The sequence below is a fragment of the Ambystoma mexicanum genome, chromosome 14, assembly GCF_040938575.1.
Source record: "Ambystoma mexicanum isolate Mex_15411 chromosome 14, UKY_AmexF1_1, whole genome shotgun sequence".
Classification (NCBI taxonomy): domain Eukaryota; kingdom Metazoa; phylum Chordata; class Amphibia; order Caudata; family Ambystomatidae; genus Ambystoma; species Ambystoma mexicanum.
In genome coordinates this window covers 384,008,750-384,026,452 of record NC_090940.1, presented here as the reverse complement: position 1 = coordinate 384,026,452, position 17,703 = coordinate 384,008,750, and the positions used below count along the sequence as shown (strand labels likewise).

The 17,703-nt window shown below is 46.0% G+C and overlaps 1 protein-coding gene across 1 annotated transcript in view; it reads right to left on the bottom strand.

Annotated features, from left to right (window-relative positions):
• Positions 1-17,703, bottom strand: part of INO80 (INO80 complex ATPase subunit) — a 1,945,052-nt gene that overhangs the window by 1,624,074 nt on the left and 303,275 nt on the right. The window contains exon 5 of the mRNA XM_069637507.1: positions 3,910-4,068. Coding sequence (XP_069493608.1) covers positions 3,910-4,068 — 159 coding nt within the window. The remainder of the gene's footprint in view (positions 1-3,909; positions 4,069-17,703) is intronic.

The window sequence follows — 17,703 nt, the reverse complement described above, 5'->3', positions numbered from 1 at the left end:
ACAAGCATCCCCAAACATGTTTCGCCCTTGTTGGGGCTCATCAGTGAGGAGTAGCTTGGGTCTCTAGGCCCAGCAGGCACGGGACCCACGTCTGGGCATACCCGTCCCACTCGGGGTGACAAAGCAAAAACAAAGGGGTGATGGCTGGAAGGTTTAGACTGAATCTTAACCACTGGCATTGCTCGGGGCAACCCTCCAGACCATCGTTCTTCGCCTGCCAAGCCATTACAGAAGGGGAAAGACCATATGCAAATCAGGCATGGCTGAACTAACAACAGTGGAGACTTACCTTTGGAACACTATTTTGTTGGATAAGAAAAATCCCCCACTATATTATTTTTAGATGCGAGGCCAAGCATAGGTTTTTGACAGAGACAGACTTTTGATTTGGATTTACAGACTACCCTTAGTTTTCTTTAGGCAGGAGAAATCGTTACCTTAGTTATAGGGCAAATTAGGCCTTACACCAACCCGATATTCAAATAAAACACTAATTGAAACTTGAAGTCTGTTGTCTGTCATCTGTTGATACCATGCCTGTGTCACACAATGTACCACTGAGCCCCTTGTTGTCACCTTCACCCCAGGTCTAGGTCACCACACCGCTCAGACTCAGTTCATTTTCCAGCTTTGCCCCAGCTGCATTCATTCTCTCCAAATGCGCCTTGTTGCACCACCCTTCAGAGAAGGTCTAGCTGATTTCTTATAACATACACCCAGATCATTGAGCACCTCCTCCTAGATTAGCATGTCCCTGCATGGGCAACGTAACAAGCTCCTCCCATTGTCCCAGGCTCAGTAGGAAAATCCAGGCCTGGTCCTCCACGGCTGTACTCTGCCCCGGCATGTCACGCTCATGACCGCCATGGTATTTCCAACCACTGGAGCTCTGGCGTCAGAGGTAGAACTGATGGGCAAATTGGTTCTAAAGATGAACGGTGCTAGGGTTTAGGGCACTGAAGTCAGAACAGGGGCTGCCATGAAAGCCTTAACATTGGGGGCACTGGGGAACAACAACGTGGGGTGAATTTCAGTAGAGCTCTCACTTCAGGCTCCCAACATAGCATAATAGGTCTACCCCATTAAGTCAATTTTAATGGCCATGGAATCCACTTAGTGTGAATTGTTTAAAGGTAGCCGTTGCTGCCAGCACCCTGGACACACTCAAGGGTGCTGCGACAGCTATGCGGTCAGCCACTTCTCAGACTGAGACAACGTCTCTGGAGTTAGCACACCCTATGCCTCATACCAAGTGTCCAGTATCTACCTGCAGCAAGTTCATCAATTTTTCATAGCCGTTTCTGGTACATGTTCACCTCTGCATGTGCACCACTGCTAGGCTGCACCTTCCTTTCACTCAGCTAGCGGTTGGATGTATATTTGCCAGGTAGCAGAGTTACTTCAGCCTGCAATTGCTTAGTCTGCCTCCAATACAGGACTACAGCGCTGATTATTCTTAAAAGAACCAAAAGGCCTCTAAACTAGGAACTGTGGTTTTAACTCTCAGACAGTGGCATAAAGATAGAAGAATATCACAGACTGCAGTCAAGAACTAGAAAGGGCAATGAGACTCTGATCATTAAGAACGTTGACATCCAAGTAAAAGATAAAAGCACTTAATTACTTATATTTTTTAAATAAAAGATCTTAACATTTTTCAAATCGGTCGATAGTCGCCTGTTAGGGAGAATTCTCTATAAAGGCTAATTTCCCAAACCTAGTGAGTCCCCCAGGAGCTTTGCTGGATTTTTGCGGTTTAATTTTTTCTCCTGCTAAGAGTGAGACACTTTTTTTCTCCCGCTCTTAGGCATGATTTGAGAATGTCCTTTGACTATGTCATGTGTTTTATGGGCTATGGGGTCTTTTACTCCATAGGGCTTCATGTGTTTTTGGTATGTGTGTTACACAGCACCCTCAGTGCAGTAACAAAGGGGTGTCATAGTGACCCCCAAACATAGACTCCATACCCTGGGACTGACTACTGTCTCCCAGGGCATGTAAAGTCACCATTGGCTTTACCAGTCTTAAATTGTGAACAGAAACAGTACAAACCATCATATTGTGGAAGTACTGGTAGGGGTAATTCGATTGCCCCTGGGTCCGTTTTCCAATGAGGCACTGTCCAGTCCACCCTTGTCGAGTTTCTGGCTGGTGGCAGTGGATACCACGCGAAATATTCCCCCGGAATATTTCCTATGGGATTTTCCCATTCATTTTAAACGCACCACTTTTTGGTGCAATGTTAAAAATACCGCTGGGTTATTTAATATTTATTCCCCGGTTGGGTCTTTTTGCCAGGACTCGGTTTTAAAATTGCGTTTGTGTTTGCCTCTGAAACCCTAACCCAAGTCGAGCCCTTTGTTCCACTTTTGCCGGGCTTCTGCACAGAAGCCTCCAAAAGTGGTGCCACTCTGTCTGGGTGTACAGGATGTGTGTGGGGGGGGGAGGCATAGGCACCCTGGACTGAGTTGCCTTGGCAACTCAAGTCGCACTCTTGTATGATTGGCCCAGTGGTGAGCCGCCCGGCTCACCACTTAGCATGTCTGATTGACAGCTAGGCTGATGAATGGGTGTTTTGCTGCATAAAAGCAGGGCTTTGGGGACTGGAACTTCAGAAGTCGCCACAGGACCTAAAGAATCTGAAGAGGGGAGAAGCTGAGCCATCTACGATGACGACACCACCGGTGGAGCCCTGCTGTACGAAACTCACCACTTTCCTGACGACAGAGAAGATCTTCCAGGAGAGTCTTCTTCCCTTTGAGCTGGTGGGACCAACCAGTTCGCCTTTTTTCGCCTCCTGGATCGGTGGTCGAATCGCCCGTGCCAAGCACCCCGGCGGCCGGATAGCCACGCGCTTCACCACTACCGCGAATAAAAGGGTAGTACCTTTTAACCGGGAAACTCTGCGGCTGGTTTCTTCCCTGGCAGTGCAACGACCTCCAGCTTTCCTCCACGTCGAGATCTTCTCTTTCCCTGGACGAAGCCCTGACTTGCCCCCGCTGGCAGGAACAACTGCCCCCCCTGGAGCTTTCTCACCATTTCAGGTACTGTGTCCCGCCTGGTCTCCCTTGCAACAGACTGTCAAAGGTGTCCCGTAAATCCTTGGCTCTCTATCCTGGGGTGACCTCGGACCTGTTAACATTACCTTTCTAACTTGATCCAACCTCTTAACTTTTCTGCAAAGACTGAGTGTATTTCCACTGTGTGATCTTGGGCACATTCCGCCTTGCTCTCTCCAAGAGTGGGCCTGGCCTATGAACTTTTTGCTCTGCAGTAGACCCTGCCTTTCTTGACTTGCTGTGGGTTCCTAAAAGTGTTGGTACTGTGTGATTTTCCTATTCTGCCTTTCCTCTCCCTTTTTAAACACATTATTGGAGTGCCATCTATGGTTACGCGCTCACCTCTGTTTTGCTAAATAAGTGGTGTCTTAACCTAAGACTTGTCAAATAATTAATTAGGGAGGTGTATATATTTCTAGTGACTGTGTCTGAACGTGCTTGACATTTTAGTGCCAGTGTATTTTTACAAGTGTGTTTTTAAATAAATAATTATATACTTTTATATCAAAGCTCTGGTCAGCGTTTGCTTGTGGTACTGTATTTTTAGCCCTATTGTGTATACTCTATATACTGCCTAACTCTTCTTGAGAGAGGTCTGACTGCTCAGCCACAGCTACCAGGTAAATCTGGGTGGTACAGACTGCTACCAATTGGGTTTATTGCTAACACCTGTAGTCTTAAACTTTTTGCAGTGGTCCCTAAGGGAACTGCACAGGTTTCTGCCTAACATCGCCATTTTGCAAAAACATTACAGCTTGAAAATTAAGGAAAAGCTGCATACTTCCCAGCAGAAGACAACCACCTGGGATTGAATCCTTCAATTTTTTAAGCAATAAATATATCAGCCTACCTCTTTGTCTTTGCTGCACTTGCCCTGGTGTAGCTTCTTGTACTTGTGTAGTCGCAGCATATTATGAAGCTCTTCTCTGGAGAAAGCAAACTCATCATCGTCATCATCTTCATCGCTCAGTGAATCTGTGTCACTGGAGTCCTCACTCAGCAAAACACTCTGAAATCAAAAGCAGATTGTTAGCCTATGCCCAAGCTTCCAGATAAGCATTGTACTGGGCCTTTTAAAACACCTTTTAAATTTCTATGCGTACCATTTACGCACCAGTTGAGAGCAGAGGGCCATGCAAAGGGCTAGTGACTTGATGGATACCAATACACCCCTTTGGATTCTTATCTGCATGGATGAAATTGCAGGGCAGGTAGGAGCACTTGAGACATTTTTCTCTGTGCTGCAGAATCAGCACACAGTGAGAGTAGGAATGGTTTCTTTCTGTTCAACTTCTGCTGTGTTTTGGGCCTGTAGATGCTCATGGAAATTATGAATTTCCTAATGCATGCATATTTATTTTCCTAACATTTTAGGATCATAGCAGTAATAAGATGGAAAACTTAATAAAGTATTATTTTATCAAACAAATTATGCTGTTTAGTGAATGCTTCCTTGCATTGCACCAAAGTATTTTTCAGAGTGCCTGTCTTGTGTGCATTTATCATAAATGAGAATGACCACATTACTTGTATAGGGAAACACTGTTACACAGAACATATTTACATACAATTATCACCCAACCGAAGTTGATAATTATCGACCTCAGAAGGATAAAAGACTGAGTTGGCTTGCCGGGATTCGTACCTGTGACCTGCAGATCACTCGGACATCACAGCGATCGCTCAACCTGCTGAGATATCTTACCAGTGACGCATCAAGATTTGGTATGCTCATACATATTAATTAAAACATTGTGTACATAACTGCCACATCAAAACCTTCTCTGGGGGGGATTCGAAAATGGCTGCCGGGAGTAGAGGAGAGTGAAGAGTGTGCTCTTCCTGCTGCCTCTGGGAAGGATAGATAAAAGAGCCTCCCTTTGTAATAAAAGGCTGCTACATGGCTTTCATGACCACCGCGATCAGGGAGCAACATTGGTGACAGATCTGGACAAAGGAAAAGTGTTTGGCAGAACACAACCATTGTAAGGAGCTTCCAGGGCGTGGCAAACAGTGCGCGGAGCAAGGTCGACAGAAAGAAGGTGAATCCGAGGCTTGATTTAGCATCTGCCTCGAGAGTCCCCGACATAGCACATACTCAGGGTCTCATTGAAGGTTGACGGGCGGGTGACTGACCGTCACATAAAGAGACTCTAGGGGAAGTGACTGTACTGCAGCGGGATCCGCAAACTTTGACCTCCGGTCTTCGGAAGGAGCTCCCCCAGTGGCAAAAGCGGTGTGGGCATAGCAATTACCACCCCACCAATGACCAAGTAAGATATTGAAATTATGAAATTATCATCAACAATTGACCGCATAATAGTTTAGCTCTGTGGAGGCTTAAGGGCAAGTCATAAGCGGCAAAAAAGTCATTAGAGCGTGCAAGCAACAGAGAGAAGGGCTACTACCAACACACAGTCAAACCCCATGAATAACCAGGCATTTATTACGAGAGAATTGCTAGCAATTTTGGTGTGTGATGCGCTGCAATAACATTACTCATCCAGAGCTTTATTCAAGTGTGCCCATCTACGAGGGAAGAATATATTGCAATTCTGTCCTCGACAAAGATCTCCCTGAGAAGTCACTATACGATGGTTGACAGAACCCATCAACTAAGAAATAGCGGACCGAGGACAAATATGGGAGAGAAGATCAACAATACTAGAAAAGAGCCCTTTCAACAACTGGGACAAAACGCAAGCACGGACAAGGTAGGATCAAGGTACAAGCTGGATCCTGGGTACTTTCGGAGCACTCTAATATTTCGGGGGTGAATTCAAATTAAGTGAGTAGAAGGATACAACAACGAGCGAACCGGAGAATAATTCCATGCATGCTGCTAGAGGTAACTGTAGGGTCATAACGGTTGTTTGGTAGCAGAACAAAGTGTCTTATCACAATAGAGGATACTAAAAGATAACGAGTCAACTTTCAAGAGAGTGCATATATATGCTTCACTTCAGAATTGGGGGTAAGGTAGAAGTGCACAAATTGTGAATGAACTCAGTATCGCTCCCCTCAACATTTGTAGTAGTTTGGCTAGAGACTCATTTCAATTACACAAACCCTAAGAGTATAGCGAACAACTTGCGATTATAGATCCCCCATACAAATGTCCTGGAATAAAACTAACAAACCAGTGGAGGGGGCTTCCACCCCCAAAATGCAAAAACAAAAACAGGAGGGGGCTGTTTCAAAATTATGGCATAAAGAGGGGGAAGAGAGGGTCTACGGAGGGATCTCAGACAACTTTTCAAGATACTGCTCTGGCTTCAGTATCAAAGACATCGTCGGAACGAGATCCGACAACAGAAACAATTAAGCAATGCTTCAATGACTTTAAGGATCAAATGACGGAAATGCTTCAATCTCAACTCACCCTCATAAGAACTGTACTCACGCAATCTACAGGAGGTGAAAGCTGATATTAACAACCTTGCGGAATGAGTAGAAACAAATGAGTCAGCGATCAAAGGATTAACGGAAGACACTCGAAAAAAGGATCTATTGACTGATCGGTTGGCAATGGCTACTCAATATTTTTAATTACAACTGGAGGACCTAGAAACTAGACCGAGAAGATCCAATATAAAGGTTAAACTACTTCCAGAAATGATTGAGGATAGGGAACGGAGAACAACGATGCAACAGGTGTTTACAGACCTAATAGACTTGGAAAAGGGAGCAGATGTTCTGATCGATCGTATTAATCGGTAGGTCCGAAACCTAAGGAGCCAGGCACAAGACCTAGGGCTGTGGTCGCTGCAAATTCAAAAATCCGATCAGAAAGAGGCTATTTTACTGGCTGCAAGGAAAGCAACTCCCATTAAGGTTAATGGCTCACAAATTCAACTAGTCCAAGACTTCACGCAAGCAACCTTGTTGAATTGAAGGCTTGTCCAGTGGTACATGCCCTAATTAAAAATCAGGTTTGATATGGATGGACATTTCCCTTTGGAATCGTTTTTTACATGGGATGGACGGCAGCACCGGGTCACGTTGTGCGAAGAAGGTCTGCAGATCCTGAAGTTGATAGATGATGAAGATAATCAGCAGAAAGACACTCACAAAGTTCAAGAAAAGGGGAGATTCAGAAGACGGGAATGGACTCACCCATCTTGAGACAAAACATCGCCAGAAGGGTTTGAATGAATAGACAATCAAATACGATCTGCACGCTGGCGGTGAGGGGTGATGTGGATAGGTGTTAATAGTGGTATTAGTGTTATTAATGGTAACAACTACAAGGATTGAATATTGCAATGGTGAGGGGGCAGATGGCAATGTGGAAGGGGACAAGATATTTCAGTTGGAGATGGTAGGAGATTGAGGATACATTCTCGGTGCTTGGAATCAGGGGGTGCAGGGTAGAGGTAGACCTGCACAACTAATCCCCGCGTGTGTGGTGGGGCTCGACCTCCACGTAGGATACGTGGAAGGATGGGAAATAGTCTGGGCTCAATCGGGGAAAAGGGCAGGAATAGGGGCGGGCAAGTTAGAGAGGGTTTGGGATTATTATGTGTGGGGAAGTTTCAGAGGGTTAGGGGATCTAGCATTGGGTGGTGGAGGGCGGGAGAGGGCGGACAACTACCAAAAGTATGAAGGTGTGATTTTGTTCAGGTGGGAGGAATGAGAACTATACAAGTCCTGTCCTTAAATATTAGAGGTTTGAACTCCCCGGTCAAAAGATGTAAAGTTGGTCCGTTCTTGAATCGGGAGAAACCTGATACAGTGGCATTTCAGGAGACTAATGTGTCCAAGGGAGATGCAAATAAGCTTAAGTTACATGGTTACTCACACATTGTTCAATCCAATGACAAGGGTAAGAAAGGAAGGGTTTTATTAGCTTTCAAAAGTTGGCTGGGTCAGTCCATATTGGCACAAGAAAATGATAAAGATGGTGTATACCTATCTGTTAAAACATTGTTGGGCAGAATGCACTACACGATTGCAACAATTTATGCTCCAAATATGGGGCACAATGTGTTTTTACAATGAGTAAGGAACAACCCAGAACGGTTTGCAGAGGGACAAATCATTCTCATGGGGGATTTTAATATTGCATGTGATCCCCAGATTGATAGGAGTAAGGTTACTCAGACATTACGACGACACTCAATGCAAAAACTAAAAAAGTCTATGGCTGATCTATCGTTAGTAGATGCTTTGAGAGCAACGCAGAGGGGGGATAAGGGATATACATTTTACTCATCAGTATATCAGACATTCTAAAGCATAGACTACATGTGGGTCTCGGTATCGTTGTTGGGTCGAATACAACGGATGGAAACAGGCCCAATAGCTTTATCTGACCATGCACCACTAAAATTAATAATCCCATACGTAAACAAAGGGTCAGGGATATGACAATGGAAACTCCCAGGTTTCTACAAATGGTAAAAGCAAACTATCAAACCCCGAAATTACGACTAGCTATCAACAGGAATCTCTCTAATGAGATTAGTGTTATGAGAGAGACCAAACAGGGGTGTCCGTTATCTCAGATACTATACGCATTACATCTCGAGCCATTATTATCTAAAATAAGGGAAGAGGAGAAAATCAAAAAGGGATTCAATCTGGGGGAGAAGACCATAAAGTTATGGCCTTTGCAGAGGACTTGCTGTTGACACTAGAGAACACATCTTCTCTAGCCGCTTTAACAGGAGAGTTAACACAATTTAGTAAAGTAGCGGGACCAAGAATTAATATCCAAAGATAATCATGAAGTTTCAGAAGGGGAGAATTACAGACCAGGGGGAACATTATGACAATAAATGTATAGCAACAAAACACAGTATGCGATACCTGGCTATACAATTATCAGACTCCTTGGAGTCAATGTATAGAGCAAACTATCTCCCGCTCCTCGTATCAAACATTGGCTTAAAGAACAAACCTTTTTGACTATATCATGGATGGGAAGAATAAATGTAATCAAAATAATGATTCTCCCAAAGCTGCTGTACTTTTTCCAAGCTTTACCGATTATGGTTCCATTGAAATTCTTTAAGGAACTTAGACCTTGAGGGAATATATCTGGCAAGGTAAGAAACCTGGAGTTGCCTGGAAGGTATTAACAACATCAGTACAAATAGGAGTAATGGGGTACCTAATTTCCAGATCTAGCATCAGGCTGCCCAATTGCAGATTATCAGGGAACGGTTCAAAGGGGAATCCGAAAAAATGTGGGTACGAATGAATAGAGCAGTAATTGATAAACCCCTTTGGGAAGTATTATGGAATCAAAAACAGGCGTGTCCCATTAATATGTATAGAAGTAGAATAACAGCGTTGATAGCCCAGACAAGGGATATAGCATTGCGAAAAGTAGGTATTACCACGTTTCCCTCCCCTTTGACACCTCTCTTTCCCCAGTTTACCCAGAAATTACAACAGAATGCATTTAGGCAATGGGAGGAAGCGGAATGTTCAAAGATGCGTGATATGTTTGAAGGACAAGAGATTAGAAATTTCCAACAATGCAAACAGGTATTCCGCTTGAATGAAAAGGAAAGTTTAAGATGACATGCATGAATTACCGTAATAGCACTTCTGATGATTGTATCAGCTTAGATTCACATGCTGTGCATATAGTCTGACATCTAGTGGTAATCGCAGAGTATTGCATCTTGTCTTTCGAGGATCGAAAGGGGACGTCAACATGGGCGTGCTTGTAACACTATCCCTAACGTGGCATGTAGTGTACCTAAGATCCTTCACACGTCGTGGTCCCTCTGGTTGGGTTTTTTCTGCTGTGAGGGAGCTTATGACTAATGAGAGTGAGCACAGATAGAGAAAAAGTAGTAGCATGCCTATGTTCCTTCTACCCCGAGTGGGGAGGAAGGATGGGCGCATGTGAATCTAAACAGATACAATCATCAGAAATGCTAATGCGGTAAGTAATGCAGGTCTTCTGATGCTTGTGAATCTGCTGTGCATAAACTAGCGAGCACTACATAGAGTTGGAGGTGGTGTGTGACAAGGAACAGTAGTAAAAATATGTCTTAGTACCGCTTGTCCCACCTGAGAATCACACCTAGAGTGAGTATCTAGGCAGTCATGTTTTGTAAAGGTGTGTACAGAACTCCAGGTTGCTGCTTAGCAAATGGATTCAAGAGGTGCATTTGCAATGAATGCTATGGAAGGCCCAGTGCCCAGCGCGCTCTAGGCTTGTAGGGCAGATCTCTCTTGGCAACAGTGTAGCAGTGTGTGATGCAGTTTACAATCCCCTTTGAGATGGCTGACAGAGACAGAATCTTCTTCTCTACCAGCTGCCACTGAAACGAAAAACTGATTTGTCTTTCTTAGTGGTCTCATTTGTTACGGATAATATATGACCGCTCTATGCACATCAAGTGTGTATAGGCTCTTTTCTGCCATGTTAGTGGGGTTCTGGAGGAAGGTGGATAGTTCTATTGATTGGTTCACTTAGAACTTCAAAATGAATTTAGGTGCAAACCTGAGTGCGCAAAACCACTGTATCTTTGTGAATTGTAACAAATGGGTCTGTAACTGAAAGGGCCTGTAATTCAATGACTCTTCTGATTGAAGTGACTGCCACTTGGAAGGCAGTCTTGTAAGTGAGAGCCTTAAGGCTAGCCTTATGCATAGGTTCAAAGGGAGATCCCAATAGTCTAGTTAATACCACATTTAGGTCCCACCCAGGGGTCGGGTTTGAAATAGGGGGATAAAGACTTTTAACCCCTTTCATGAAAGCTTTGATTACTGGGATCTTCCACCACAACTCCTTTTGGGACGTAGTGTATGCTGAAGGCACAGCCAGGTGGACTTTCAGTGAATTAAAAACCAGACCTGGTCCAGTAGATGAGTCGGGTATAACACAATGTGAGTAGGAGAGCAGTTGATGGGATTGATGCTCTTAGAATGGCACCAGATGACAAAGTGTTTACACTTATTGGAGTAGCAATGTCTGGTGTTAGGCTTTGTCTCTTTAAGAATAGCCATACATCTCTGAGGAATTTGGAGTTGCCCTAACTCTTTGACCTCAGGAGCTAAGCCGCTAAATTGAGAGTTTGCAGGCAAGGATGGAGCGTCTCTCCCTTGTCTTGTGAAAGCATGTTGAATGGGAAAGGTAATTTCATCGGAGGAGAGGTTGACATCGCCATCAGATGGGAGAACAAGGGTTGGCAGGCCCACATGGGGGCCACACAAATCATTGTGGCTAGTTCCTGGTGCTTCTTGTGCACTATCTTGTTGAATAGGGGAGGAAAAGAGTAGACACATTTCCCTGACCATGTTATCCAGAGACTGTTCGCTTTGGAGCGGTCCTGGGGGTACCTGGAGGCGTAATCTTGGCATTGTGCATTCTCCAGTGTTGTAAACAAGTCGCTCTCCGGGAAGCCCCATTCTGCAAAGACGTTGGTGACAACGTCTTTGTGTAGCTGCCATTCGTACTCTGTGGGTAGAGGGAAGTTCCCCTGGAATGTGTTGAGACAGGAGGAACATCCTGTGTTTGAGAGCTGACTTCTAAATGGTTCTGGGACAGTTTGGATAGCCCTGGAGAGTGTGTGCCCCCGTGTTTGCTCAGGTAATATAAGGCTTTGGTACTGTCCGTGAGGACCAGTACTGTCTTCCCCTGAAGTTGTGTCTGAAAAGCTTTTAGGGCTTTGAACACTGCCAACAATTTCAACAGGTTTATGTGGTTGGATACTACTGCTGGGGACCAAACGCTGTGCGCCGTGTGATGAAGGAGGTGAATCCCCCACCCCGTCAGAGATGTGTCCGTAGTGAGAGTGGCTTCTACTGCGGGGGTGGTGAAGGTCTACCCCCTTCAAGAAGTTTTCCCTCGACCACCACTGCGAGAGAGAACGAGTGCTGCCGAGACAACCACTAGATCGTCCCATTGTCCGCTGGCCTGACACTCTTGCATGTGGCAAATGCACAAACGTGCGTGTTGGACTAAGTAAATGCAGGAAGCCATCATCCCCAACCGTCGCATGGCCTTGCGTACAGTCACCTCGCGACTGGCTACATAGTGAGGGATCTGGAACAGCATGTTTTGAAACCTCTCGTTGGAGGGGAAGACGAGGCAGTCTTCAATCTGAATTAGAGCTCCCAGAAATTGTTCGACTTGGCTGGCTGGAATCTATACTGCACTTCTCATTTAGCAAGAGGACGCTGAGCAACACCTCAGATTATTAAGCACGTTATAAATAACCAATTATAATTACTGTCTTTTGGGTGTTTGATAGGCATGCTTCGTGTGACTCCCCTGTTATCAGCCAGTCGTCGAGGTAAGGATAGACTGGGATGGACTGCCTGGACAGGTGAGATGCTACTACCGCCAGTACCTTTGTAAATACCCTTAGGGCTGAGGGGAATGCCGAAGGAAGGACATTCAACTGATAGGGTTCGTCCTCTATCATGAACCTTAGGTATTTTCTGTGTGCTGGCAGCATTGAAATATGAAAGTATGTATCTTTCATGTCCAATGTTGCCATGTAATCCCCTGCTTTAGTAGAGGGATTACCACTTGCAGTGTCCTCATACAAAACTTTTGTGGTTTGACAAATGTGTTCTCTGGGCGCAAGTCTAGCACAGGGCTTAGGGTGAGATTCTTTTTGGGTACGTGGAAGTACACTGAATAAATACCCTTGTTTACCTGTAGAACAGGGACGACTTGCATCACACCCTTTTCTTGCAGGATCTCAACCTCTTGTAGTAGGATCGTCAGATGTTCTGGTGATATTTGTCTGGACATTGGTGGCCGGTATCGAGGTGGTCGGCTAATCTCGATACAGTAACCGTGGGTGACGGTCTTAAGCACCCACTGGTCTGTGGTAATTCCCTCCCATGTGTGGACAAATTATGTTATCCGTCCCCCGACCGGGGAGGCATGGGAGGGGACCCGGATCGGTAAGTCATTTTTGATTTGAGGCCAGTGAGCTTCTGGTGGTGGTGCTTCTACCCCTTCCTTTGTCACAGCGCTGTCTTCTTGGCTGATATTGGTTTGAGGCAGCTGCCCCCTGTCCTGAGGACCATGCATTTCCCGTTCTGTATGGATTGTGGAGGGGATCATTGGAAAGATCGTCCATGAAAGGAGTAGCAAGTTACCCCCCTCGCTTCTGGTAGGGTCCGAGTTATCAGGTTTAGTGACTTCAAGGTCTCATGTTCCTTTTTTGCAGTCTCTTAAGCCTCATCCGCCGCCTTTCCAACCAGGTTACATTCGTCTACCGGTTTGGGACGCCCGTGTTTCCAGTTAGAATACCCAATTCTTCAACCAGGCGTGCCTTTTCCACAAGTTACCTTGCACCAATGTTCTTCCAGCCGTCACTGCAGCATCCAGGGTGTTTTTAAGAATGTTTTGTTCACCTGCCTCCCCTCCGGCACAACCGCCAGCAGGCGTGATCATGTTGGCTCTGGGACTTCCTGCAGGCCTTCCTGGAGTAGTTCCACTGGGCATCGCTGTACCTAGCCAACAATGTGGTATTGTTGGCTATCCTGGTGGAATAGGCTGTTGCTGCTGTGATGCGCATTCCCAGGGCATACAACATTTTGCAGTCCTTGTCCGGCTGTGCCTCTGCCGTGGACAAGGGTACCCCTGCTCTTTTCCTAGTCATCGTTACCACTAGGGAATCTAGAGTGGCACGTCCCCGGATGTAGAGTGGGTCTGTAGGCGAGGGGCGAAAAAGCTTCTTGACCCGTGGGTTAACTGCCCTTGTTTGCGATGGAGTGAGCAAAGAAGGGGCGGTACGCCGTTTGATGGAGTTTAACAGAGGTATCGCCTAGCTTGAAGCTGGTTTCTCTTTCAAAATATCCTCCAAGAAGTCGGTCTCTTGCACTGCCTCTTGTGTGGCAATCTGGAAGTGTTCTGTCGCTTTGTTCAGGATAGCATTGAATGCCATCTGGTCATCTATGGGAGATGCCTATCTTATAGGGGGAGAAGCAGGAGGATCTATGCACAACGTGTCTGGATCAGGGGTAGTGGACGGCGACAGCCATGGTGCTTCGCCCACTGGCTGCTCATACCCGCAATGTGGGGTCTGGTCAATTGGCTCCTCAAAAGGATCATCTCCCTGCTCATAAGGGTCCTGAGGAATCTCCTCTGGTTCCGCCAGATCAAACACCTCTTCATGAGTAGTGTGGCTGGAGGTCCTTTGAAATTTAGACATAGGACAGAGGTCCTCCTCGCTAGGCCTTTTAGGGGGTCAAACTTTTCAGAAAAGTCCACAAATTTAGAAGAACAAGTTACTTACCAACTGTAACGTTCTTCCGACTGGATGTTCCTCCCACGTATTCCTCATCTTGTGATAAATCGTTATCTCCAGCTTCGCTGCTTCGGAAAAAAAAATTCTCGGCAGAGGGCGCTGTGCTCGAGGTCGTGGCGTCGATTGTCCCTCGACGTACTCCGTACTCTGTCGACGTCACCGATGGTATAAGTAGCTCGAGCCGCGCCCGTTGCTTCAGTTCTGTTTTTTCAATGAAATATATATAGGAAGAACACCCAGGTGTGTCCCATGACCGATACATTCTTCGTGAGAGGAAAGTGTAAGAAAACGTAAACTGTACTGTGGGGTAGGATGGGAGGGTCGATGAGGAATACGTGGGAGTAACATCCAGTCGAAAGAACGTTACAGTTGGTAAGTAACTTGTTCTTCGAATGGATTGTGTCCTTCCACGTATTCCTCATCTTGTGATAGGCTCCCATAGCACTATTAATTTTTTGGAGGTGGGAGTACCATTTCAGTTTTCGTGGACAGAATGCAGAACTGCCTTTGCAAATAAACCCCCGTTAGAGGAGGCAGTGTCCAAACAATAATGTTTAACAAAGGTATGTATTGTTTTCCAGGTTGCAGCTGCACAAATGTCTGCTGCCGGGCTCCCCTCTTTAGAGCCGCAGAAGTAGCCATTCCCCTTGTAGAATGGGCACAACGCCCATCTGGTGGTTCTTTTCCCGCTAGTCTGTAGCATTCAACTAAGGCTAATATGATCCAGCGGGAAATGGTCTGTTTTGTTACAGATAAGCCTAATTTTTGACCAGTGTAACCCACAAACAGTTGGTGATCTTGTCTCAATTTAGCCATCCTAGAGATGTAAAAACTAAGAGCCCTCTTGGGATCTAATCTATGTAATCTCTCCTCTTCTTTGCCCAGGTGAGGAGGAGGATAAAACGTAGAAAGTACTATTTTTTGTGACAAATGGAAGTCCGAGAATACTTTTGGCAAAAATGAAGGTTTAACTTTAAGGACTACCTTATCTTTATAAAAAAATAGTATATGGTGGTTTGCATGAGATAGCCTGAAGTTCGCTAACCCTGCGGGCTGAAGATAGGGCCACAAGGAGGACAGTTTTTAGAGTCAAAAGCCTCAATGGACATGAGTGCAGAGGCTCAAAAGATATGCAAGTCAAGAATTTTAATACTAAATTTAAGTCCCAGGCTGGTACATGAAAAGGTACTGGAGGGTATACATTAGTGAGCCCCTTTAAGAATTGAATTATTAACGGTATTTTGAAATATGAAACCTCTTCCGAGGAGCGCTTGAAAATGGACAGCGCAGCAAGGTATCCTTTGATTGTTCCTATCTGGAGCCCCAGATTAGCTAGATGTAGCAGAAAGGAAAGCACCATTGGGGTGCCACACTGAAAAGGGTCCACATCCTTGTCTTTGCACCAGTTACTAAACCTATTCCAGCGACATCGGTACAAAGACTTTGTTGCTGGTCTTCTGGGCGAAAGCAAGATTTCGATTACGTCATCTGGAAGATCCCAATCCTTGTATCTCAACCTCTCAGAAACCATGCGTGAAGGTTGAGTGTCTTGACCTCTGGATGAAGAACCCGACCTTCCTCTTGCGAGAGAAGATCCTCTCTTTGCGGAAGACGTATTGGAGGGCAGATGGACACGTCTAGAAGGTCCGGGTTCCACGTCCTCCTGGCCCGATCCGGGGCAATTAGGATCATGGTTTTCCTGAACTTTCTCAACCTCCCGATTACTTGAGGAATCACGGGGACTGGGGGAAACGCTTACAGCAGTGGGAATTTCCACTCCACTACGAATGCGTCTCCCAGAGCTCCTCTTTGAGGAAATTACCTTGAGCAGTACTGATCGCACTTCCGGTTGATCGCGGTGGCGAACAGATCCACTTGAGGGGTTCCCCAAAGGGCGAAGATCTCCAGAAGGACTTCCTGAGCCAGCTCCCACTCGTGAGAGACCGTGCTCTGCCTGCTCAGAGCATCTGCCGCCGTGTTCTTCTCTCTGGCTAGGTGAATTGCCGACAGAGATTCCTTCTCGTATTGCCCAGAACCAGAGCTGCATTGCCTCTCTGCACAGTGGCAGTGACCCTACACCTCCTCTCTTGTTGAGATAGTACATGGCCACTGTATTGTCCGTCATTATCAGGACATTGTTTCCCTGTATAGAGGGCAGAAAGGCCTTCAGAGCTAGTCTGATTGCCCTCAGCTCTAATAGGTTGATGTGTAGTTTGGACTCCGATGGAGACCAACGACCGCCGATTGTCAGATTGTTGGTGTGTGCTTCCCACCCCGTGAGTGAGGCATCCGTCACTATCGTTATCTCCGGCCATGGTTGCCAAAAAGACTCTCCCTTGAGAATGTTGTCGTTGCAAGCCCACCAGAGAAGATCCTGAGCAACTGCGCTCGGGACTTGCAGAAGATCCGACATATTCCCTGAGAACTGGGACCACTGAGTTCTGAGTGCCCATTGAAGGGATCTCATTCTCAACCTGGCCTCTGGTACTAGGAAAATGCAGGATGCCATGAGGCCGAGCAACCTGAGAAAATCGAAGGCCGGTAGACGTTGGGCATTCTGGAATTTTGTTACCATCTGCTGGATGTGGGGAGCTCTCATTGCGAGAGGCGAGGCTTTTCCCGATAAAGTGTCCAAGACTGCTCCGATAAACTGGAGTTTCTGGGCTGGTATCATGTGGGACTTCTTGAAATTGAGGGAGAAGCCCAGTTTGTGGAGGAAGTGGCAGGTGATCGAAAGATGTTCCTGAGCTTGTTCTGGAGAACTTGCTCTGATCAACCAGTCGTCCAGGTAGGGATATATGTGAATACCTCCTTTCCTGAGACTTGCTGCCACAACCGCCAACAGTTTGGTGAAAACCCTTGGGCGGAGGTCAACCCGAATGGCAGAACTCGAAACTGAAAATGAGAATTGCCAATCGCGAACCTCAGGTACTTTCTGTGCTTTGGATGGATTGGCACATGAAAGTAAGCACCCTGAAGGTCCAATGATACCAACCAATCTTGGAGTTGGAGAGCCTGAAGGATCTGAGAAAGAGTCACCATCTTGAACTTGTCCTTCCTGAGGAACTTGTTCAAGTTTCTCAAGTCCAAGATGGGTCTCAGTCCTCCATTCTTTTTTGGGATGAGAAAATATGGGGAGTACCAACCCCTGTTCCTCTCCGCTACAGGTACCAGTTCTATGGCACCTTTCTCTAGCAGGGTTAAAATTTCCTGCAACAGGAGCGGATCTGGAATTTTGACGGAGTTGGCTCCCGGTGGATGATTCTGAGGCCTTTTTAGAAAGGGGAGACAGTAACCTTGGGCTACTGTTTCCAGTGCCCAAGCATCTGAGGTAATGCCCCGCCATTCCTTCAAATGTTGAGAGATCCTGCCTCCCACTGGTGTTTTGTGTAACAAGGTCTGAGAGGGTT